Here is a 26,230-nt window from a genome sequence, read left to right on the forward strand (position 1 = left end):
AAACTAATAAAAAATTTAGTAGATTTCCCTGGTTTGATTAAGCGCTTTGAACCTATAACATCGGCTGAATCCAACCTGAACTGGTTTAGTGCCTATGGTTACTCAATCCAACACCAAATCCTTGGACTGGAACTTCTTATTTAGAAAAGAAAATAAAATTTTAGTCCCTCTAGTCTCCAACCATTGATTTGCTGAACATTACAGATCTGTTGAAGAAGGAAAAAAAGAACACAAAGGTTCAGCAACAGCAGAACACAATAGGTTTGTCCACAATATCTCTCTCAAAGCTAGGAACCTCTCTCTATCATCTCATTTTGGTCTATAGGACATGATTATTATCAATACGGAGTGTAGAATAGTCCATATAAATTTTAAAACACAAGTGTTTTTATTTTAGTTTTGTATTACTCTGTGCTTAGGTTGTCTTATTTCTCTTGGGACAATTATAATCATTAGTAGTATTAAGTGAGGGTATTAGTGTCTTATATGTACCTTTTCAGTTACATATTATATAGGACAGAACAGTGGCAACTGGAGTTAGGGGGGAGTTTATATAGTCGATTAAACGCCCTTGTAGATCATCTTTTTTCAGTCTTTATGAATGAAAGACTGGTAGCAGCAGGTGGTTTGAAGGGTTTCCTTCAATCTACTTGGCTTTTCATTGATTTCAACCAAAGAATTCAAAGAGAACTGCTAGGGGTATAGAATGAGTCCTTTGCTACTTCCCTACTACAACAACAAAAAACTCAGCCTTATCCCAACTGAATGGGGTCGGCTACATGGAGCCTTGCAAAACAAAGTAGGGAAAACTGACTGAAAGTAAGAGGAATGAAGAAATGAAGCCTTAAGAAATGAGAAAAGAAAGAGGAAAGAGGCACCGCCCAGGAAGTCGGGAAAATCTCAGCTAGAAGGGGTCGGCAACATGGATCCTTGCCCTCCAATTGGCTCTATCAGAGGTCATACTTGGTACAAGACCCAGACTACTCATGTCATTCCTCACAACCTCTCCTATGGTCATTTTAGGCCTGCCCCTAGCTCGTTTAGCTCCTTTGATTGGGATCAGATCACTCTTACTGGGGCGTCCTCAAGCCTCTGTTGAACATGGCCATACCACATCAAACGACATTCTCGGAACTTTTCATTGATCGGGGCAACTCCCAAATCAGCTCTTATACGATCATTCCTTATTTTATCCTTCCTAGTTTTCCACACATCCATCTTAACATCCTCATCTTTGCTACACATAGCTTCTCTATATGACACTTCTTAACTGCCAACATTCCGCCCCATACATCATTAGTCGGTTGGACAACAGTCCTATAGAACTTTCCTTTAAGCTTTAAAGGCATACGTTGGTCACACAGTACTCTGGTCTCGCTTCTCCACTTCTTCCATCCCACTTTAATTCTCTGTGAAATATCATCTGTCACCTTCCTTATTTATGATTGACTCTAGATATCTAAAATATTCACTTTGCAGTATCTCTCCGTCCACAATTTTCACCATATCATTATCCATCATAGAGTGACTAAAGTTACACCTCATATACTCTGTCTTTGATCTACTAATCTTAAAACCTCTTGTTTCTAGGGTTGATCTCCACATCTCTAACTTAGCGTAATCCCTGCTTTTCTCTCATCCACCAAAACAATATCATCGACAAAGAGCATACACCACGGGACCTTGTCTTGAATGCTCTTGGTGAGTTCATCCATGATAAGCACAAACAGATAAGGGCTTAGGGCTGAGACCACATTTATGAAACTGTGGACATGTAGTAGAAGCATAGCCCATCTGACCACATCTGTAGCCCTTATTACCAAAAAGATAAGTAAATGGATTCCATTGGTAATTTTTCTGCCCATATGGATTCCATTGGTAATTTTTCTGCCCATAAGGCCTATTCACTGCTGCCACAGTCGATTCGGTAGGTGCCCATGTGGTTGGCATGCCCTTGATTCAATATGACTGAGTGATGTTGCAGAGTTAGTACCATGGAAGCAATTACTGCCTTGCTCTCTGGGTCTGTTACGCTCTATCCTGTGGAAATTCAAACTGGATGAAGATTCCCAAACAAAGAACCTGCTGTTGCCTTGGCTCTTCCAAATTGAACCCCTAGTCTTGTGGCTAATTTTAAAGCTTCATTGGCAGTCCATACTTCTTGCAATGCAATCACTTCTTGGATTATCCTTCATCAATTAACGCACCTTGTTGTCCGTAGAGATTCTCAGGTAAGTCAGTAAGGGATGATAATCTATAGAAATCAGCAGCATTATCTCAAACTGTCCTATTTCCTTGTCTACTGTTCAGATATACTGAAAAAGAACTCGGTCTGAGTCAACTAGAAGATATTGCTCTCTAAGCAATCTCTTCATACATGGCATGTACTAAATTACAAAACACCTCTTCTGATACGACTGCCTTGCAGCTGTTTCCACCATGCAGAGGCCCCATTCTTGAGTTTGTAGGCAACCAAATCCATCCTCTTTCTTCCAATGTATCTAAGTTTTCTTGGCTCAGGGGGATATAGCTCAGTCGGTAGAATGCCGCTCTTGCAATTGAGTCCTTGTAATTATGGGTTGGATGTCTAATTGTCTAGGCAGTAACGATAGTATCTTTTACCTAAACCAGTAGGTCACTTTTTCTAAGTAATGGGGAAAAGAACCGGAACTACTTAGAAGCGCTGGATAGGTGAGCCTATTTTCCCTAAGATAAAGTTGAGGAGATTAAAAGGAGACTCATTGATCCCATTTACAGACAAAGTAGTCAAACAAGGAAAGTGGGACCTTGAGGGAGACCCCAATACGATGTGGGATGAGATGTCGGCCTGTATAAAGAACGTTGCTAAAGTGGTTCTAGGGGAAACGAAAGGTATACAACATGCTCCTGGGGAGACCTGGTGGAGGGATAATGAGGTCCGAGAGGCCATTAAGACCAAGAAAGCTTGTTTTAAAAGATGGCAAAGGTCTAAAGAGGTAAAGGATCTTACAAGATACAAGCGTGCCAGAAATGAAACTAAGAAGACTGGGGAAAGCAAGGGCGAAGAAATATGACAACCTCTATAACAATCTGAATTCAAGGGATGGGGTTTAAGATAGCTAAAGTGAGAGAAAGGATGACCAGAGATTTAGATCAAGTTATATTTATTAAAAGTGAGGATGGCAGAGTACTAATAAAGGATGAGGACAATAAAGAGAGGTGGAAAGAGTACTTCAACAAGCTTCTTAATGAAGACTCCTCAAGGGTTACAGCAATGGAAAGTGACACTATTCATAGGGACACCTATACCTGTAGATATGAACTCTAGGATGGCTGAAATATGCTCCCTAGTTATACAACAACAACAACAACAACAAGTCATTCGACAACAAGGTTAAGGTCAAGATAAGATCATCCAAGGACTAATTCCACTATCAAGTCCTAGGAGTCCCTCATGTCCTCTTTTCTCTGGAAAGGCTCGGATTCTTCCAGGTTTCTTCATCGCCTTAGCTGGGCTTCAGTTTGTCTTCCTAAGGAGAAGGGAGGTTTGGGTATTCGGAAAATCAAAGAGGTGAACTCGGCAGGTATTATCAAATTGATTTGGAAGTTAGCAAATAAAAATACCAGTATTTGGGTGGACTGGGTTTACTCTGGGCTCCTTCATTCGGACTCTATTTGGACTGTATCTGCCTCCTCTGATGCTTCGTGGGTTCGGTGCAAGATTCTTGCTCTCAGGCCATATGTCTCTGGATCTATCCACTCTCTCATTGGTGATGGTAGATCCACTTCTCGCTGGTTGGACCACTGGCATCCTAAGGGGATCCTTCTCCACATTGTCAGCTCTAGAGCTATCTACAATTTGGGTCTCTCTAGGCATTCTCTGGTTGCTAACATTATCCATCATGGTGATTGGGACCCTCCCCACTCTCTCCACCCAGGGCTTGGTAATGTTTGGAACAACTTGCCATCTATCCCTATAAGGTCCTCTTGGAGGGGTGATTGTGTTACTTGGACGCCGGTCTCTTCTGGTTCTTTCAGCTCTAAGGCTGCTTGGGACTTCATTCGATCTAGAGGCCCTTTGGTTCCCTGGAGCAAGATTGTCTGGTTCAAGCATCATATTCCCACCATAGTTTCACAGTCTGGCGTGTTTTCTCCAACTGCCTCCCAACGTAATCTTTTCTCTGCCATCGGCAGATCGCTGTCTCCCCTATGTGCTACCTTTGTTGGAACGATGTGGAAGATATAGAACATCTCTTCATTGCTTGCCCTATTTCCTCTTCCATTTGGAAAGGTATCTTAGCTAAATGTTGACCTAGAAGTTGAAGAATTCTGCCTTTTGTCAGGGAAATAGGGAATGGATTTGGGTGGATATGTCTTTTGCCGAGAACTCCCTCTATGATTCGATTGGCAAGTTGGGTTTTTGTGCGGTCATCAACCGCATTTGAATGGAGCGTAATCTCAGGAAATGGACCTCCAACTCTAGGACTCTCCGTCAGATTTGGGACTGCATCTCTTTTGAAATTAAAGCCAAGATCTCGGCTGTTCCCTCTTCTTGTATTGACTCCCCAAGGAACAGGCATATTGTTGTCTCCTAGGATCTCCCCCCCCCCCTCCTCTACTGGCCTCCGCCTCTTCTGCTTGAGGTCCGGCCTTTGTGTATTTGTATTTGTTTTCTTCTTTCCCTCTTTTGGGGGCTGTTGGTAGTCCTCTTCTCTTTGGTAATGAATTCTTTTATTCACCCAAACAAATAGATCATCTTATCTTATCCTATCTTTGTTTTTTTTTCCATGAATATGTTTATATTATATCCTATGGTTTATTAATTATATGTTGGTGTTCTTATATTAGGTCATTAATAGCATAATTATAACATATTGCATTGAAAACTATGATATGAAGCACTGAAAACTGATTGAAAACTATGGTAAACTGTGATTCACTATCATAAAATATAAGAAAAAAGTTCAATACATGATTCACCCAAAACAGAAAAAGTTCAATACATGATAGACCCATATGGTTGAGATGGGACCATAAATTTGACATGCGGCTAACACAACCCAAGGGAGGATGTGCCCAAGCAATGATGGTTTTAACCAGAGAAGCCCTACACATGGGTCAGAAAATGGTGGAATGCCAATAGAAGCTTGACTTGATGGAATGATGATGATGATGATGACGGTAAACAAATAGCTCAAAAGAAAGGAAAAAAAAACATTTACAGTAGATCAGTGCATGATAGGTGGGGGAACAATCAGCATGTGATCCAGTCTACCTGCTCTATGCCTCTATCCATCCAGATCTCCCAACTCACTCACATTTTCCGAATACTACCAACAGACTCAAGTTTTAATTGCAAAGAACAGAATGACTGAATGCAACAACGAAAAAGGTCAAAAAAAAAGAACAAATTTCTGTTTAACCCAAACCTTTGAAATGTGCACTCCAAGATTTCGGTGTACACCTGAACATTCAATGCACAACAGGACTCCGAGATTTAGAGAAGCCCATTCAGGTTCAGAAGCACTGCATTCAGCACAAAAGTCATTGCCAGGAATTTCTCTGAGAATCCTGGAAACACCATCGAGTCCATTGAATTTCATGTCATCTTCTAACATTAAATAGCCATCCAGTAATGAAGATTCACACCCAGCACCATTAGCTGAGCTGTCACTGTCGATATCCTTGCGTCCAGGAGGAAGCTGCAATCATACCATCAAGAACTTGTTAGTAAGGACTCATACTTGGATCAACATTCAGATCACATGCCATCATGAATCCAGTAACCCACAGGCCAACAAAAAAAAAAAAAAGTGAAATGAATATTAACCTGTTCTAGGAAAGGAGAATTTAGAAGGGTTGCAATTACGCCTCTTATTTTATTAACCCAATCCATTCTCTCAGCTTCATTTTCGGCCTGCCAAAAAGAAACACAGGGTGGGAGGAGGATAAGTGAGAAGAGCAAAGCACTCATAAACTAGTCCAGGGACAAGCAAATTTATCCTCTATAACCATATTGGGGTAAACACATAAAAACCATATTGCTGGAGCTGTTGCCCACATCATTATCCATTCATGGTAAAAATTTTAGACCAATCTAACATTCCCATATATCATTAGAAATGTATATAAAGAAGTTGAAAAGTTTGGGAAGCTTAAAATCAATCTAACAGGAAATGCTGGGAAGCCCAAATAAAGTGGACCATATGGTTCAGATGGGCCACCAAAATTTGACAGGTGTTCTCAGAGGCAAATCTATCCAACAGTTAGCCTGGTAAACCATCAGTCCACGTGACTAGGAAGACTAATAGAGGTTTGATGGAAACTTGGCATCTTATCTATCTGAAGAATATAGTGTGGGAGCTGCGATCTACCATGGTTTTCATCCCTCTCACTATTCTACCCACAATTGCTGTTACCGAGCTATATATGACTAAATACAAGAAGCACCAGACCTGAAATATTGATTAATATGTCATTTGTTTTAGACATTTCACAAAAACATATACAAAATCATTAGATTGATATTTTTATCTGAGTACAAAAAAAAAATGCTTTCATCAGATTGTTAGAATAGACTATGATATTCAAGGCTATATGTGTGGATGGCTAGAGCAAAAAAATATGCGGATCTCTAAATCAACCTATGCACAAAAGAAGGGGAAAAAGTTATATATAAGATTGCTAAAATGACAGAAAGGAAGAGTAGAGATTTCGATCAGGTGAGGTGTATCAAGGGTAATGATGGAAGAGTGTTGGTAAGGGATGAGGACATTCTGAAAGATGGGATGAGCATATTTGTGACCTACTAAATGGAGAGAGGTCGAGTAGAATTGACTCGGACGATTACATTGCTCAACAAGACACCACATGCCATAGATATGTACGAAAGGTTAGTGTGGCGGAAGTTAAAGATGCCTTAAGAAAGATGAAAGCAAGCAAGATACCAGGCCCAGATGAGATTCCAATAGAAGTGTGGAAAACCCTAGGAGGTTGTGGGGTTTATTGGCTTACCACTCTATTTAACAGAATCATGAGCACAAAGAATATGCCTGATGAATGGAAGCGAAGCATTGTAGTCCCGATCTACAAAAATAACAGAGATATCAAGCATAAAGCTAATCACTCACATTATGAAGCTTTGGGAGAAAGTTATTGAAGCCCGTTTAAAAAGAGAGACTCATATATTGGTGAACCAATTTGGCATTATGGCAGGTAGATCCACGACGGAAGCTATCTACTTATTGAGGAAGCTCATGGAGAGATATCGAGATAGCAAGAAGGATCTCCATATGGTCTTCATTGCCTTGGAAAAAGCCTATGACCATGTCCCCAGAGGTCTAATCCAACATGTTCTAGTAAAGAGAGGGGTGTCAAGTAAATATGTTGACGTAATTAAAGATATGCATGAGGGCATGGTGACTAGTGTGAGATCAGTGGGAGGTCACGGCAAAGAATTCCCAATTACGATTAGGTTACATCAGGGATCAGCCTTAAGCCTATATCTATTTGCACTTATCATGGACGACCTAACCAAGATTATTCAAGACGAGGTCCCAAGATTATGCTCTTCGCCGACGATATCGTTTTGGTGGATGAGACAAAGGCAGGGCTTATCGCTAAGCTAGAGCTATGGAGATCAACTTTGGAAACAAGGGGCTTTAAGATTAGTAGAACAAAGACGAAGTATATGGTGTGTAATTTTAGTCATACTACGATGGATATTGACATGGTGCGACTTGGGGAAAGAGAGATACCGCAGAGTGACTATTTTTTATATCTGGGGCCAATCATAAATAAAGAAGGCGACATAGAGGATGATGTCTCACAAAGATGTAAAGTGGGACGGTTGAAGTGGAGAGGTGTGTCCGGAGTGATTTGTGACCGACGTATCCATTTAAAGCTTAAAGGAAAATTTTATAGGACTGTTGTACGACCGACTATGATGTATGGGGCTGAATGTGGGCAATTAAGAAGTGTCATATTGAGAAGCTATGTGTAGCAGAGATGAGGATGTTAAGATGCATGTGCGGAGAAACTAGGAGGGATAAAGTAAGGAACGAGTGGATTAGAACTGACTTAGGAGTTGCCCCAATCAATGACAAGCTTCAAGAGAGTCATCTGAGGTGGTATGATCACGTTCAACGGAGACCTAGGGACGCCCCAGTAAGGAGCCTCTAGGCCTAAAATGACCTAATTGAAGGAGCTAAAAGAGCGAGGGGCAGGCCCAAAATGACCATACGAGAAGTAAGGACATGCATAGTATAGGTCTTATACCAACTATGACCTCGGATAGAGCCTATTGGAGGGCAAGGATCCATGTAGCAGACCCTATTTAGTTGAGATTCTCCCGACTTGTTGGGCTGTCCTCTTTCCTCTTACTTCTTTCATCTTTCTTTCTCTCTTCTTTTTCTTTTTCAGTTTACATCTCTCATTTGTCATTTGTCATTTGCCATTTTGCATTTCTCATCTCATTTCCAACCTCTCTTTTCTCCAACTCCTCGTTACCCTTATTTCTTTTTTGTTTTGGATCCATATAGCCGACCCCATTAAGTTGGGATAAGGCTGTGTTGTTGTTGTTGTTGTTATTTAAGGCTTTATGTCTCCAAAAGACAATAAACGTGGTGTAATGATGCAAGATATAAAATGGTGAAGATTTGAGTTTCTGGTGTATAGAAGTAGGGTTCTATGATGATATAGTCATCAAAGAGTGGAATAAAATCCCAATTAACCATAGGTTTCAATTGAAGTAGGAGGGGAGAATATGTGCGTAGGGGATACTAGTGTATATATAGATGAATCTAAACATATAAACTCCAAAATATAAACAAGTAACTAAAAACAACTACACCACAACTACTTGATACCCAAAACCAAATGTACTTCTATACACTCTAGATTCTAGAATCATGAAAGTAATTCGCTTTAACTCACTAAAAGCCCATAACAATAAAAATAAAAAATAAAAAAAAACCCATAAAGCCCAAGGCTCATATAACCAGTTATAATTATCGTATTGCCAAAGATAGTTATAGTTAATTACCCTTTTGCCACTGCTACAAGAAAACAACTTCAAATTAACATAACTTCTAACCTTTTGAATCTAGAACAAAACCCTTGAACTACTCATACAACTTAATAAATTCTACTCAATGACATGACACCTACTCCAAAATGTACCCTTAGTGGGCACTACAAGCAGAAAAATCCAGTTGTGGCCTAAAACATGTTTTTGTTGTTGTTATGGTGCCAAGGTGAACCTAAGCGGTGACCAGATGCTTGGTCACTTTGGTGGGCTCCTAGCCAAGGTTCGAAAACTCAGGTCTCGGAGCCATCTCGGCCCAGCCCAAAACCGAGTTGAGCCGAGATCTCGGCGAGTTTGTGTATTTTATTTTTTTTCGACTCGGAAGCCCATCTCGGTGGGTTTTAGACCTCTTTTGGGTCTGAAAATCGGTATACAGCCTATTTTAGGCCATTTAAACACAATGGCATTATCAGATTTTGCAAAAACAAAGTCCAAATAGGACTTTTACATCGGACCCTTAGTTAGTAGGCGACGACGTATTAAAATAGCATACTATATACATTAATGACACAATTTATGTATATAGGACTCAAACAAAACATTCAATTAATAGGAAAACAACTTAATAAGCATTACAAATGTTAAAGTGAATAAGTGATACATCCAAGGATTTAGGTATCAGAGCGTATTGTCTCGGCCGATACTTCTCGGTATCGGTCGTGACCAAGACGAGACAGGTCGAGACGTATCTTTTTTTTTTTAAATGTAAAATGTCTCGAATGTATCGGTATGTATCGACCGATACATATCGATATGATACGATACGATACGGTCGATACGTGTCGATACAGATGAGACATGATTTAAACCATTATTTTATTATTTTTGAAATAACGATACGTATCGAGACGTCTCGGTATGTATCGATATGTATCAACTGATACATATCGATACATATCGAGACGTCTCGATACGTATCGGCAACTTAAAAACCACATGGGCCCAAGTCTTCTTAGAACAGAAAACTCGAGCAGGAGCTGGCTGGCGGAAAATAAACAGTTCCAGCTTTGAGAAACCCATAAAAAACATCTTTAAACTTGGTTTTTGCCAAAGATTTGTTGAGGGCTTTGATTCCTTTGCCAAAAACGATCCTAAAGGAGGTGAAATCTCATCATTTGCTGCATCTAACAGCCCACATTCGAAATCAAAAGGTGTTCTTGAAGGGAAAGGTAGGTTTTTTGAAAAAAACTTGATTCTTTTGTTTAAATCTTTGATTTTTGGTATTTTTTTTGCTATGATTCAAAGGGAATATGTTAAACGAACTTAGTATTGCATTCTTTGTATACATTTACAAAGATTTGAGTTCAAAAATTATGTTTCTTTGCATTTTTTTATCCAAAACTGAAAATTACTTCTTTAAAAAGATGTTTTTTTTATTTTCTTCTAAAACTTAAAACAAATGCTAATGTATATGTTCGGTCAGTACACAACATCATCCTAGTCGCTCCTATTGTTGAAGACCCTTACAGACATGATTTTGATCCACCCCGACATTCTTCATGGCAATAGAGTGACTCTACATGTAAGAAATTTCATCTTTTAATCTTTTATAACAATTTCAATGTGCCGTACTTGTCTAGTTATTGATTATTCACAATTCTTAGTATATATGCATGATATATGACACAAATTGCTTGTTTATATTGTTTTTATTGTCCAAAAGAGTATTTTCATGTGTATTTTGATCATTTTCATACGTTTCTGCACCGGTCGATACGTATCTCCGATACGATACAATAAGATACGATACGTCTCTTAAAATCGCCCGACCGATACGATACCCGATACCGATACTTAAATCCTTTGATACATCACATTGCTCAAGCTTAACAATGTTACAAGTTACAACTATCATCACATAAAATGAGATTGAATCACATATTCATTCCCCATTTGTCCCACATAGTCTTCCCATGACATATTGTTGCTCCACTGTTGCATATAGTTCTCCACAGCATTCATATAAGAGTTCTCATCCACATATGTCAAGACCCCTATCCTAGGGTATAGCTGTTCAACAGTGGCATTAGACCGTTGCTATGAAGTATTAGATCCACTGCTTATGCTACTGTCATATTGAGGAATGTATGGGACTGGGAATGTAGACCCACTGCTGGACCCAATGCCAGACCCACTGCTTTGATAGTCATACTTATATGTTGACTGGCCAAACTGGCCATAGGCATTATATTCAGAACCGGTGCTCTACTGGCAAATAATCATAGTGATGATGAGGTTGATATGATTGCCACGACTGATGCTCACTACCAGTATCCATAGTCATGCTTCCAAAACTTGCTACCATGGTGTTCATACTCGTGTCATCATACTGAGGTTGGTTGTGTTTGCGACCAGTCCCTCTCTTGTACGTTTTGTTGTGGCTACCATGGTCTTGATCTTGTGTGGCATGTGTAAACTGAGACTCTCCTATGAAATGCACAGGGTCCTCCTGCGTTCCCACATCATACTGGTATTGCTCGTGCATCCCCTCATGACGATCATCATAATAACCACCACTCTACATGCCACCACCACCAGTAGGGTCATCACCATCACCATCACCATCACCATCATCAGCATCATCACGAGCAGTTCCTGTTGCATCCTCAAAAGATCTCGATGACTGAGAATGTGCACGCCCCTCTTGCGACATATAGTCGTCAACATCTGTACCGGTTACGGACGCAATGGTGGAGTCGGGCCTACCTCCAAGCCCATCCATCTCTGGTGCACCACGATCCCTCACCCACTGGAATAGGGGATCTTTGTCATTGTTCTCAAATTCTTCACGTCTGTGCCTCATCCTTAGTCTCATATTATAATGCACATACACCAGCTGCTCCAGTCGTTGACTACCCAATCTGTTCCACCTCTTTGAGTATATTAATGCGAATGTACTCCAGTTGCGCTCGCACCCAAAGGATGAACAAGTTTGTGAGAGCACTTTGATTGCTACCTTCCTCAGGTTGGGTGAACTTGTACCATAAAGCACCCACCAGTCAGCTGCATTATAAACATAGAATATTAAGAATATGTGCATTCTAAAGGGATAAAATTATAATTCATAAATGTAATGTCATGCCACATTGCCACCTACCAGGGTCTGACTTTTATCTACCCTCCACTGCAGCTTTTCGACTGAAACTTGCTGAGGCCTCTCTGAAGAATTTTATCTATTTTCATTTTAAATTTCAAACAGTGTTAGAGGCATTAGTATTTGCTATTTACTAATTACATTCCTTTACTTACTACCAAAGTACTAAAGTCCCATACTCTCACCTCATCATTGCAGTCAGATTATGTCTTGGCATTGACCTCCAACTTCTCAATAACAGTTTCAACTGCCAGTAACAAATCCATGTCTAGCCCAAGATTATGCGAATACTGGTACTTTGGATTCAAATAGTATGCTATTAAAGGGGAAACCACAAATATAAGTTGTTAGTGACTTAATACTTTTGAGTTTTGAATATGTAAATGTAAAAACTCATATAAAGTTTAAAGTATGTTGAAGTGTTGAACTCACCAGCTTTATGCAATGGATGACTCAAGTGCTTCTCCCATCGTTCATCAATGATGTTAATGTATGACTGAGCACTTCGGGGTATTGCAGCTCGGACCATTTCCTTCATCTTCTCCAGGGCAACATATATGTGGGGCAAGGTAGGCTTCTTATCCGTGTCAACCATCCTTAGTACTACCACCACTGGCTCTAATATGGCAACAACTTTATACAAGTCCTTCCAAAATTGATCACTTGCAATGGTCTGTTGTGCTACCTTCCGTTCTTCTGTCCTAGAACCTTGCCAACGAAACCATTGTTCACTTGCAAACATTGACCTCAGACCTACCACCTTCGTCTGAAAGCTCTTCAATGCAATGTAATTGGTGGCAAATCGAGTGACACCATGCCTCACTAAATCCCCCTTACATTTTTCCCTCATCATGGCTAAAGCATAACCATGGTTATACACAAAGTTGGTCACTTGTCTTGCCTTATTGACCACACCAGCCACCAAAGCTTTTTTCCCCATGTCCTTCAGCATTAAATCAATAGAATAGGCTGCACATGGAGTCCAAAAGAGGCGGATCCTCTTACTCTTCTTGTTCATCAATTTCTCTCCAGCCTTCTTAAAATTAGAACCGTTATCCATCACAATTTGGATAACGTTCTTTGCTCGTATATCTTCCTCCACCACTTACTTCAGTAGCTTATACAAGTATGATGCATCCCTTACATGTTTTGATGCATCAATAAACTTCAAGAATACAATCTTCCCATTACGACTCACCATGAAATTTATAATGGACTGTCTAGTAGGTCCAGTCCAACCATCAGCCATAAGAGTAACCCCATATGTGTCCCACCTTGGCTTCAGACCCTCTATGTACTCTTTCAGCTCCTCTACCTCTTGAGGCAAATATACATTATATAACTCATATGGTGTAGGCCCCTTCCATCCTGGGCCAACCCTCCCTGCAGCATCAAGGAATGCATTATAATATGTTCATTGTGCTACATTAATTGGAATGCTATTGTATAACATGAACTTGCTAAAGGCTTTCCGTGCTTCCTCTTGTTTACCACCAAACACTTACGGGATGGTTGGCTGGAAGGCATCTTGTTGCCTAAAGGTAGATGGATCCTGCTAAAAAATGGTATCTGGGAAACGTGCTCGGGGTCGGGCTTGGGGCCGTGGGATATCTCTTGTGCCAGTGCTTCTCCTCCTCTCATCTTGTTGCACTGGTGCAGCTGAGCCAGATCCACCAGCTCCTCTTGCTTGCTCATATGCTCTTATATTCTCAAAATGAAAACTTTGCCTACTCTCTACCAAAGTCTGCTGGTAAATCCTCCATTCAGCCTCTGATTCGAACTCACCAGGTGTAGGCCTATATTCAGTATCATCTCCTACTCCTCCACGGATCTCTACACCAGTCCTCTCTAGAACTGCCTCATCAAAAGCTATTTGTTGTCTTTCCCTCTCAGCTTTCTTTGTTCGTACTCCTCTCAAGTTTTGTGCCATTGCCAGTTTCACTTGGCTCGGAACATTTCGGCATTTGGCAACATCCTTGCCCAGACCAGACAAGACAAATGTTCCTTTAACCTAGTTGCTCCTCCAGAATTTAGAATCTTTCCACAGTAGTTACACTTTGACTTCTTTTTGTCCTCAGACATCGGGACTCCATGTAGCCCTGCTATATCCCCTATTGTGTAAGAAATATCTTATTTTTTACACTGTTACATAAAAAAACATGTATTAGTAACTATTACAGACTTAAAGTAAGGTATTAAACACTTAAAGTTTTGTATTCATAACTATTAAACATAATATGAAGCTACTAGAACAATCAAATACCTATCTCTTATTTATTCCCTAACCCTAGTATTTATTTATTAATTAAAAATAATATTTATAATTTTTATTACAAATAATTATACCTTCAAATATAAAATATTATAACATAATGATGTATTTGACATCATTTGAAGTTGGACATTATGTACAATATGACCGAAGTTGAAAATGACATATTTCGGATTTCGATTGAAATTCGACCAATATCAGATACATTTCAGTTAGCCATTTTAGTGGCCAAATGGCCATATTTTGACCCAATACTTCAGGGTAACCCTAATTAAGTATCTCTAAACATATGTAAACCTTTAGATCGATATTAAAAAAAAAAAGAGGGCAGGCCTCGTGACAACCGTAAGGTGACTCCATTGCAGCCTAGTGGTCACGGGTTCGAGTTAGGAAACAGCCTCTCTGCGAAACGAGGGTTAAGGCTTGGTACAATATGACCCTTCCCAAACCCTGCAGTGGCAGGAGCCTTGGGAATTTGGTACGTCTTTTTTAGATTGTTAAAGAAAAAAACACCCAAAATGGTAGTGTGGCTTCGGACCCTAGGTTGGTAATGTATGCTATATGTTTCAGTATCCTTTCTCTTATATAACCTATTCTACACATAATTTAGTATTAGAAAACACAACATTCAATAAAAGCAATTGAAATATGTATTAAGAATGAATAAAAACCATTTAATAGTACACCAATGTCAAAAAGTATCATCATAGAAAATTAATAAAAAAGGTGTACACAGTGCACGAGGCTTCCGCCACTATGGGTTTTAGGGAAGGTCATAATGTTCGCAGCCTTACCCCCGCTTCGCGAGGAGGCTGTTTCCCAACTCGAACCCACAACCACTAGGTTGCAATGGAGCAACCTAACTGTTACACTGAGGTCCGTTAATGCGAACTCGAACTCGAACCAGGGAAAAACCAGTGGGAGATCGACTGCAGCAAGATCAATAAAATAAGGAAGAACAAAATTGAATAACTGCATTTTTTTCTTATTTCTCTTTGCTTTTACATATGAAATAAGAACATAAAAGGTATGGAAGAAGAAGAAGGGGATATGGAAGAGGGATAGGGGACTCTCTCACTCCAGGGTCTCTCACCGTTACTGCATTTCACAGCCACTGCCTCTCACAGCTTCAAGCCATAGCTCTCTATTTTCTTCGATCTTTAATCGTCCCCTGGATTCAGCCTTGCTCCTTATTTATACAGAAGAATGGGTTACAAAAATAGAAAGTGTTTGCTAACAAGTAGCTTACAACCAAAATAGAAACTTCCTATAAAAATCATAGTTGTCACGGCGTCACGGCGATCCAAGTCGGTGGAGGGGTGTCATGTCGATATATCGACATGTCGCTCGCCATCGCAACACGGCGTCATGGCGATCCAAGTCGGTGGAGGGGTGTCACGTCGATATATCGACATGTCGCCCGCCATGGCAACGCCATGGCGAGTATGTCGACCATGTTTTATTTTTTATTTTCTCTATTTTTAATGTTTTAATAGATGTATACTCAAGCCATAATTTATTTTTTCTCTATTGTTTCTCAAGTTTTAAGAAGAAAATTCAGAAATCGAAAGAAATCGAAGAGGGAAAGAAGAAATTGAAGAGGGAAGAAGAAATCGAAGACAGGAAGAAGAAATCGAAGAGGGAAAGAGAGACAGGAAGAAGAAATAGAAGAGGGACGCCATGGCATAGGTCGCCATGCATGCTTCTCCAGCGCCAGGGCGCCATGACAGCTATGATAAAAATCTAGCTGCCATTCATCAAAATAGAAACTCCTAAAAACAAAAATAGTAACAAACTGAAATTAGAAGCTACCTAAGATTCTATTGCAATGAAATAAAATCTACTTTCTAAAATTGAAAATAGAAAACTATGGCAACATTATGATAGAATCTTTTTCCACTTGATGGGCCCACAAGCTCTTCTAAAAAGCATCCCCACACAAGGCAAATATGTGTTGTGACACTGTTCACGTGAACACTGTTTTGCACTTTTTTTTCTTCATATGTCGATCTACATCAACTCTCCCCCCACTTAAAAGCAACTTGTCCTTGAGTTTTATAGAATTTAGGAACAAGTTTGGTGTGGTGCACATCCAGTTCCAGCCCAAAACAATACTCCGGCAGCTCATGGGTGTTTGGAATGTAATCTTCGAGACGGGGAGCTATCTCCTCAAAAAATTCAGGTGTGATCACGAACTCTATGTGATCAACTTCAATATCATCCATCGTGTCCATGTGGTCTTCTACAATTGTGTCTTTGACCTTTTCAAACTTCAATGCAATGTGGAACTCTTTTGGTTCGTCTTCCTGGTGGTTCTCAATCAGTTCAGTTGATGCTCCAACTACCTCATCGACTGTAGTGCCAAATTCCACATCATCCACTGCCTCAACTTTGCTTGCTTCAAATTCTTCAATTTAAGCCTCGATATTCGAAACATCGAGGACTAGCTCCTTCTTGACGATAGGAATCTCTGGTACTTCTTCAACATTATCCTCAATTTTAGGTTCTGGTTCACTGACTGGAGGTTTCTTCTTTTGTTTCACTTCCATCTTCAAAACTTCAACGGTCATGGAGCCTTGGTGAATAGTGTTGAGTGATCATGTAACCTTTGCCGGAAGGTAGAGGAGAAATATTTGCCCTTCAATATTGTTTTCATCTACTCCCATGAGGTAGGCTCTTCACAATGATGGTACAACCTTTCCTCATGTGTACGCCACACTATCTTGCTGTCCCAATCAGATTGGTATAGGCTAGTTTCATCTTTCGTTCTTCGGACAAGGTGAACCAGTCAAAGTAATCGTCCAACACACACAGCCAATCATAGAATAGAATGGGATCAGCTTTCCAATTAAATCTTTTAGTTCAAGTTTGACCATGTGCTTATCGTCTTGACGTCTTACACCAAAGTCAGTAGCTTCATCATCGTGCATGGCTGGTTGAAGTATGATTCTTTGAGGTGGACGAGGAGAATAACGAGGAAATCTCCCAACAGTCGGCTGTCCATTAGTTTGTCTAGTGGAATCCTTCATCTCTTGCATCTCTCTCTTCATAGATGCAACTTTTTCAGTCAATTGCCAAGAACAGCTAAAGCAAGAGCTTCATTGGTACTCAACGGAGCATGGTTAGGGTTGTTAGAAGTCCATGAGTGGGGTTGATCCTGGACGGCGGAGTAGTTATTAGTAGCAAATTTGTAAACATTTGAGTCACTTGATGAATGATGACTACTTGACTTGTAGGGGACAATTGGGGATATTGTGATTTTGAATTTTTGATATCAACTTCTTAACTCTTTGTTAACAAAACAGGAATTTCGTGAATGGCTTGAATGATCAATGAGATCAGTCAAGCTCTCTATTTATAATAATAATAATAATAAAAGAGATTACAAAGGGAAACACTGTTCATGACACTGTTCGTGTGAACAGTGTCACAGCCCAAATTACAATTCTACCCTTGTTCAAAAGTACATAAATAAAGCATAAATAAAATACCCTTATAATATCAGGTAACACATCTCAACACTCCCCCTCAAGTTGGGGCATAGATATCACACATGCCCAACTTGACTAAACTAGGATAAAACAACTTCCCACTCAACCCTTTGGTGAAGACATCAGCCAGTTGATCTCCAGACTTCACAAAAGGGATACAAATCTGCCCACTCTCTAACTTCTCCTTGATGAAGTGTCTATCAATCTCCACATGTTTGGTACGGTCATATTGCACTGGATTGTGGGCAATGCTAATTGCTGCTTTGTTGTCATAGTACAACATCATTGGAAGATGAACGGAACCACGGATATCAAGGAGTAAACTCTGAAACCACAGTAACTCACATATGCCCTGGGCCATAGCACGGAATTCAGCTTCAACACTAGATCTTGCCACAACATTTTGCTTTTTACTCCGCTATGTGACCAGATTTCCTCCAACAAAAGTACAATAGCCGGAGGTAGATTTCTGTCGGGGTTACCACCCCGATCAAGCATCTGTGTAAGCCTCAATGCGAAGATGGTCATGAGGAGACAAAAGGATCCCCTTTCCTGAGTGACTTCAAGTAATGGAGAATACGAAGAACAGCAGCCATGTGAGTAGAATAAGGATCATGCATGAACTGGCTCACAAGACTCACAACAATAGCAATATCTGGTCTGGTGTGGGAGAGATAAATCAGCTTGCCCACCAATCGTTGATACCTGCCCTTATCAACAGGTTCACCATCCTTCTCTTGCAGACAGGGTAGTAGCTTCCAAGGGAGTGTCACAAGGATGACAACCAAGCAAACCAGTCTCTGATAGTAAATCTAGAACATACTTTCTCTGGGAGAGAAAGATGCCTTTTGGAGAACGGGCAACTTCAATCCCAAGAAAATATCTTAGCTGTCCTAGATCTTTTATGTCAAATTCCCGTCCCAAGAAAGCCTTCAGGTGAGAAACGTCATCTGTATCATTACCAGTCATAACTTTGTCATCAACATAAACTATGAGAAGAGTGACCTTTTCTCCCTTTCGCTTGATGAACAGAGTGTGATCAGCATTACTCTGTTTGTATCCACAGGAGACCATGGCTTTATGAAACCTACCAAACCATGCCCGTGGAGATTGTTTCAACCCATAGAGTGCCCGTTTGAGCCTACAAACTTTCCCATGGGTCTTGTCAGAGGAAAAACCCAGAGGAACATCCATATAAACCTCCTCTTCCAACTCCCCATGAAGAAATGCATTTTTTACATCCAACTGCTGTAGGTCCCAGCCTAAGTTGACAGCACAAGACAGTAAGACCCGGACAGTGTTCAACTTCGCAACAGGGGCAAATGTCTCCTGGTAGTCGATCCCATAAGTCTGAGTGAAGCCTCTGGCCACAAGCCTGGCTGTATATCGATCCACTGTTCCATCTGGCTTCTGCTTGACAACAAATACCCATTTGCACCCGACTGGTTTCTTACCCGAAGGAAGAACAAGGAGCTCCCATGTCTCATTTTTAAGTAAGGCCGCCATTTCTTCCATCATGGCTACTTTCCACTTTGGATCTGCAATCGCCTCCTTCCATTTCTGAGGAATAGAAACAGAGGAAAGAGAAGAAACAAATACACGATAGGAAGGAGATAAAGCATCATAGGAAACAACATTGGAGATGGGGTGTTGGGTGCATGACCTAATGCCTTTACGAACAGCGATAAGTAAGTCAAGGGAAGGATCCTTACCAGATGATGTAGCAGGGTCTGGATCTGGATCAAGTACAGACGATTGTGGAGGTGGTATGGAGGTGGTGGTAGTCTCAAATTGTCCTGTGCGCTCCCGGGTATATATCTTATCAACAGGGATTTGACTGACTGGTCTACGCTCCCCCTGAATAGGAGCCACTGTAGGAGCTAAAGTTACTGAGGGCTCCCCCTGAATAGAAGCCGGAAGAATAGCAAACACATCTTCAAAACCCTGATCCTACTCCCCCTGAAGAGGTGTCTGAGAATAATATGACAAGGACTTATGGAAGACAATATCCATGGAGACAAAAGTACGACGAGAAGGTGGATGGTAATACTAGTATCCTTTCTGGGTCGCAGAATGCTCCATGGATCAAATTTCCCATGAGGATGATGATTGCGGACATAGCAAACACAACCAAAAACTTTGGGGGGAACCACAAAGGAGGAGGAACCCTGGAGGAGATCAACGAGGGAACGACCATCAAGGACACGGGTAGGCACACGGTTGATGAGATAAGCAGCGGTAAGAATGGCATCACCCCAGTAGCAAGAAGGAACCTGCCATGCAAACATAATGGCCCGGGCTACCTCAAGGAGATGTCTATTTTTCCTTTCAGCAACCCCATTCAGGGTAGGTGTGTCAACACAGCTGGTCTGATGGACAATACCATGTGCAGCCAAATAAAGTTGGAACTGACCCTCCATGTACTCTCTGCCATTATCACTGCGTAAAATGCGCATGGTGGCATTGAATTGGGTCTGAACCATACGATGAAATAACTGAAAACAGCGGAAGACCTCACTTTTATGGCTCATCATGTACACCCAAGTGGCACGAGTATAACAATCAATAAACGAGACAAACCATCGATGACCAGAAAGAGAAGTACAACGGGCAGGGCCCCACACATCAGAATGAACCAAAGCAAAAGGAGACTCACTTGTTTTATTTAATGAAGAATAACTGGAACGAGTCTGTTTGGCCAAAACACAAGCCTCACATAAAAACTCATTCCTATTACAATGCTTAATCAAGCGCGGAAACAAAAGAGACAAAGTACTAAGGGATAGATGACCAAGGCGACAGTGCCAGAGATGAAGGTCAGGGGACGAGGTGGACTGTAAATGATGAGCTGTAGAGGAACCCGAATGCAAAGTAGAAGGCTGACCCGGGTCAAGTAAGTAGAGACCACCCTGCATCTTACCACCCCCAATCGTGCGCCATAAGGGGCTGGGGCCTTCAACCAATCTGATGAAATGAATAGGGGCTGAGAACAATATTAAATAAAGATCCCACAATAGAAGATGCAGCCGAAACAGATGTAGAGGCCTGATCTCCAAAAAAAATAGGAATCTTCAAATCGCAGACAGTTCTTCAGCTCCACTCTATCCAAAAAAGAGGCATAAAAAAGGAGGTATGTTGGGGCAGCAGCTAAATCATTACGATCACCTCAGTAGTGCTGCCCTGATGGGAGAAGAAGAACCAAAAGAAAGGAAGAAAGAAGAAGGGAAGAAGCTCGATGGAGGGAAGGAGAAAAAAATCGAAGGGAGGGAGGTGGGTTTTGAAAACCTAGATCAGAGTGTATTTGGCTCTGATGCCATGTTAACAAAACAGGAATTTCGTGAATGGCTTGAATGATCAATGAGATCAGTCAAGCTCTCTATTTATAATAATAATAATAAAAGAGATTACAAAGGAAAACACTGTTCATGTGAACAGTATCACAGCCCAAATTACAATTCTACCCTTGTTCAAAAGTACATAAATAAAGCATAAATAAAATACAAAAAATACCCTTATAATATCGAGTAACACATCTCAACACTCTTAAGTTGTTATTTGTTAACTTGTTATTGACTTAATGTCTTATGTATTTAATATTATGATTTATGACTTAACTTATGAGTCATTATGTTTCCAACTTAGTTCCAAGTCAATTTACTTGTTTAATGTACAATGTGTATGTGTAATTAACTAAGTTATACATAAGGGTTCGATCGTACATTGCCAATCAATGGTGCAAATCCAAAACACCATTTTGGGTGACTATTTTTGCAATTTGAACATTTAAATGTGTTTATATAGCCTAAAATAGGGTTTCCATGAAGTTTCAGGCTTTAACTTGGCCTAAAACCCACGAAATGACCTACCGAAACATACCAGAAAAAATACAATATTTCGACCAAAATATCCGAAATTTCGAATATTTTGGATATTTCAGTCAGCCCGAAATACCGAAACAAAACGAGTTCTCGAACAATGGTTAGAACTCCCCTATTCCATAGCTTTGATACCAAATAATGCAAACTCAAACTCGAACCAGGGAAAAACCAGTGGGGGATCGATTGCAGCAGGATCAATAAAATAAGGAAGAACAAAACTGAATAATGTACTTTTTTTTATTTCTCTTTTATTTTACATATGAAAGAAGAACATATAAATGTATGGAAGAAGAAGAAGAAGGGGATATGGAGGGGGATAGGGGACGCTCTCTCAGTCTAGGGTCTCTCACCCATGGCCTCTCACCATTGTTGCATCCCACAGCCACTGCCTCTCACAGCTTCAAACCACAGCTCTCTATTTTCTCCAATCTTCAATCGTCCCCTATATTCAGCTTTGCTCCTTATTTATATAGAAGAATGGGTTACAAAAATAGAAAGTGTTTGCTAACAAGTAGCTTACAACCAAAATAGAAACTTCCTAGTTGCCATTCATCAAAATAGAAACTCCTAAAAACAAAAATAGTAACAAACTGAAATTAGAAGCTACCTAAGATTCGATTGCAATGAAACAAAATCTACTTTCTAAAATTGAAAATAGAAACTAAACTATGGCAGCATTAGGATAGAATCTTTCTCCGCTTGATTGGCCCACAAGACCTCTAAAAAATCATCCCCACACAAGGCTAAATGGGCTGTGACACTGTTCACATGAACAGTATCGTGAATAGTGTTTCGGTCTTTTTTTTCTTCATATTTCAATCTACATCATCCGTCCTCATAAATAAATAAATGTTGTAACCCTGTACGAGTCCCAAGTGTGAACTGGAGACAGTCCTGACATTTCCCCATTTATTGGCTGAAGTAACTGGCACCCTAAGCTTTTACCATCGCACCAAGTGATGGCCCCTTAGAATACAGCCAGCCACAAACTTGAAGAGAGTGAGAATGTATCAAGTTTTCTTTTGGACTAAATGTTCCATGCTGAAACTTGTCCCAAAAAACAAGTGACTCTGTGCTTCATCAGATTGGTTAGTAAATTTACCTATCCAACAACCCAAGAAGCATGCTTTGAATGTGATAAAAGAAAATTGTAAAAAATTATGTACAGCATACACCTCTGTAATGTGATTTATTCTGATACATAAATAGAAGACCTAATATTGTTTCAAATAGTCATAAGAACTTAAAAGGAATAACAGCTCTACACTTTGGTGTTTGGACATAGGATTACTTTTATCATTTGGCTGATAAGTAATACAGGGGCTTGAAGAGATGAGCCATATGGCACTATTGAGCCATTTTCCTCACCCTTCTTCTTCTTAAGAGCTTTCTGCTCCTTTTTCTTTTTCCTGTTCGTATTGTATTGCCAGCCCAAGGATGTGAGCTTTCTATAGCTCAGCTCAGTGACATTTCCAAACTTATACCACTACGCATATTGACAAGCTAGTATATCAGGGGCAAGGTTCTAAGACCAGAGATGGAATACAACTCATTTTATGTTTCAACTGACAAAAAAAAAAAAAAAAGTACCTGCAATGTGTATGTTTTTAATGGAGAAATTATTCTGAAACATAGTCGCAAATCTGAATGCTCTGCATCAATCTTTATTGTTGAAGTGCGAAGATCAACAGTACGACAGCCAACGCTTTCTTCACCAAACGATGATGCTCTCTGATGCCTGGACCTAAATCTACCAAACATGCGACTACCATGCTCGGGTGCTCCAGTAAATTGATGTGCTTGAGAACCCTGATTGCACAAATAAAAGCAACTTTAGCATGAGTTTTCTCACAACTATTGTATTACTATACAACTTCATGAATCCATATACAAGAAATAATACATTTAGGATTGAAATGTTTAATACAATATGCATACAGAACAGGTAGCAAACAATATCGAGCCAACTTGGATAAAAATTAAGGGTTTCATTTTATTTTAGTTTTTATTTATTTATCTTCTTTATTATTTTACAAAACAAGTTCTAATTATTAATGTTGGCAATGACAGCTGGTTTGGTTGGTTTGTTAAAGCATAATTGCTTCACACATTAGACAAGAATGACAAGCATCACAAGGGAAACTATATTAATTTTCAGAGAAGCAACTTGCAAGGGAAACATTTGAAAGAGAGTGGATTTGGGTTGCTATGACTTTTGCTGGTTCTTCAATCTGTGACACTATGGGAAAACTCGCCTTTTGCGCTGTCATCAATCACATCTGGATGGAACGTAACATCAGGAAATGGACCTCCAACTCTCGGTCTCTTCGCCAGATTTGGGATGCCATTTCTTTTGATATTAAAGCAAAGCTCTCTGCTGTCCTTTTTTTTTTTTTTTTTGTTTTGATACCCCACGGAACAGGCATATTGTTGTGTCCTGGGGCCTTCCCATTTCTGCTCTCCAGCCCCCAACCTCCTCTTCTTGAGCTACGGGCTGTTTGTGTATTTGTGTATTTGTTTTTCTTTCCTCCTTTCTGGGGTCTTTTGTAGTCCCCTTTCTTCTTGGTAATGAATTCTTTATTCACCCAAAAAAAAAAACTTGCAAAATGTTTTTTGTTTTTTTGGAAAACATATTTTTTTATAAAGAGGAAGAAGTACACAGTGGTACACAAGGTTTAAAATTTGGGATCTCGTTGGGATTTCAACCCCTGCCAAAACCGAAATATTTCAATAATCAATGATTTCAGAAATTTCGACATGTAAATTTCAGTAGTCATTTCATTTCAACTGTTGTCAAAACTGAAATATTTTGTCGGAATTTCAACATTTCAAAAAAGTTAGAGCCCTCCCAAAAGGGCCAACCCCCTTAAACTCATACAGGACATATGGATTCTCTATCACGTCTCACAAAAGAATAGACTCCCCAAAAGAAATAAGGGGGCCGACCATCCATTGCTTAGCCAAATCATCTACCACCTTATTCGCACTTATAGGTTTGCTAATGGAACGCAATGTTAGCTTGGGATGCAAGCTGCCAGAATTGGCCTGATCAGATGATTCTAATGCCAAAGAGTCCCCTTAAACCAGTCATCCATATAATCAAATTTTACTGAATCTCCTTTCACTATGGCATGGCGCCAGCCCTTGCTCAACAAGAATGCAAGTCCAGTCCTTAGGGCAATTGGCTCCGCTCTTGTGGAATCTCCCTCACCAATGGGCCTTGAGAAACCATGGTACCAAATTTCAATTGAAATAGTCAAAATTTTGTGAAATATTTCGGTTTCAGCAGGTTCCAAAACAAAATGCTAAGCAAAATAAGAAGGGTACATTATTTTGAAAAAAAGGATTCAGTGAAATGATAGAAATGACATAACGTTTCGGTCATTTTGGCTGAAATTAGGGAAACGATACAAATGAGGTATATATAACCATTTCTGTTGAGACATTATGTTATATGTTTTTTGTGAGGGCAAGATAACACAGTCTGATCATGTAGCACCAGCACCAGCGTAAGGGCCAATGAGAATGCACGCAGGGGCATCAACATAGATCCGATTTTTATTTCATGGGGGCAGGGCGGTACTTTCACGCACTCCTATGTCTAGGCGCAGGAGCCACGCGACCAGGTAGCGTTATTTTTCTCTTTTTGTGATTTTTAACTTGTGTTTGTCGATGAAAAAGCCTAAGTTTGAATGGTTTTTTTTTTTTTGGGATGCATGAAGATTATATTCAACGAAACAAAAAGAATTTTTCACCCCAAAAAAATAAAAGGAGAAAGAACATAATATTACAAGGAGAAGACTCCACAACAAAACAACAGACTAACCAACAGTCAAGACAAGATGAAGGGAAGCTACCCAAAGAGAATCAAAATGACATAATCAGCCCCAAGTAACCAATCACTTGAAAATAAAGTTGACCTTCTTAACATTAGGATTATAGGAAGGAATGGGAGGAACCACCCACTTCGTGCTTTAATACTTTGAAGCAAAAGAAGGATTATCCTTATCCAAAATGACACCATTAGACCCAAGGTCTCCCCTACCATTAATGCCAATATTGCCATCACCACTAGGATCTCCTATAAAGAATTGATGACATGGTCAGACTCAAGGTCCCCGATAGGAGAATCACAACTTGAAGAAACACCCACCCATCCCACAACTCCTTCATCGACATACTCATTCTAAGACGGATTGGTAATGTAGTCTTAGATTGGTAGGAGACCAACTAGGAGCCAACCAACTAGGATCTGTTATGAACAAGTGAATCGGCTAGGTCAAAATAGGGTTGTTGGTAAAATTAGGAATAGGGTTTGGCTAGGGTTAGGGTTTGATGTATGGGTTATGTCAAGTTGAGGTAGGGGAGTCTATCAGTGAAGATCCTAAGATGTTTTGATGGATTGAAGTGTGCAAACTTGAATGGGAAGCA

The 26,230-nt window shown here is 40.1% G+C and overlaps 1 protein-coding gene across 6 annotated transcripts in view; it reads right to left on the reverse strand.

The window, feature by feature from the left end:
* Positions 1-26,230, reverse strand: part of LOC122645974 (ADP-ribosylation factor GTPase-activating protein AGD2-like) — a 128,664-nt gene that overhangs the window by 32,936 nt on the left and 69,498 nt on the right. For all 6 annotated transcript variants that reach the window (XM_043839409.1, XM_043839408.1, XM_043839410.1 and 3 more), the window contains 3 exons: positions 23,390-23,608; positions 5,810-5,896; positions 5,409-5,681 (listed from right to left, as the gene is read on the reverse strand). In XM_043839409.1, the coding sequence (XP_043695344.1) occupies positions 5,409-5,681; positions 5,810-5,896; positions 23,390-23,608 (579 nt within the window). The remainder of the gene's footprint in view (positions 1-5,408; positions 5,682-5,809; positions 5,897-23,389; positions 23,609-26,230) is intronic.

The sequence above is a fragment of the Telopea speciosissima genome, chromosome 11, assembly GCF_018873765.1.
Source record: "Telopea speciosissima isolate NSW1024214 ecotype Mountain lineage chromosome 11, Tspe_v1, whole genome shotgun sequence".
NCBI classification, from domain to species: domain Eukaryota; kingdom Viridiplantae; phylum Streptophyta; class Magnoliopsida; order Proteales; family Proteaceae; genus Telopea; species Telopea speciosissima.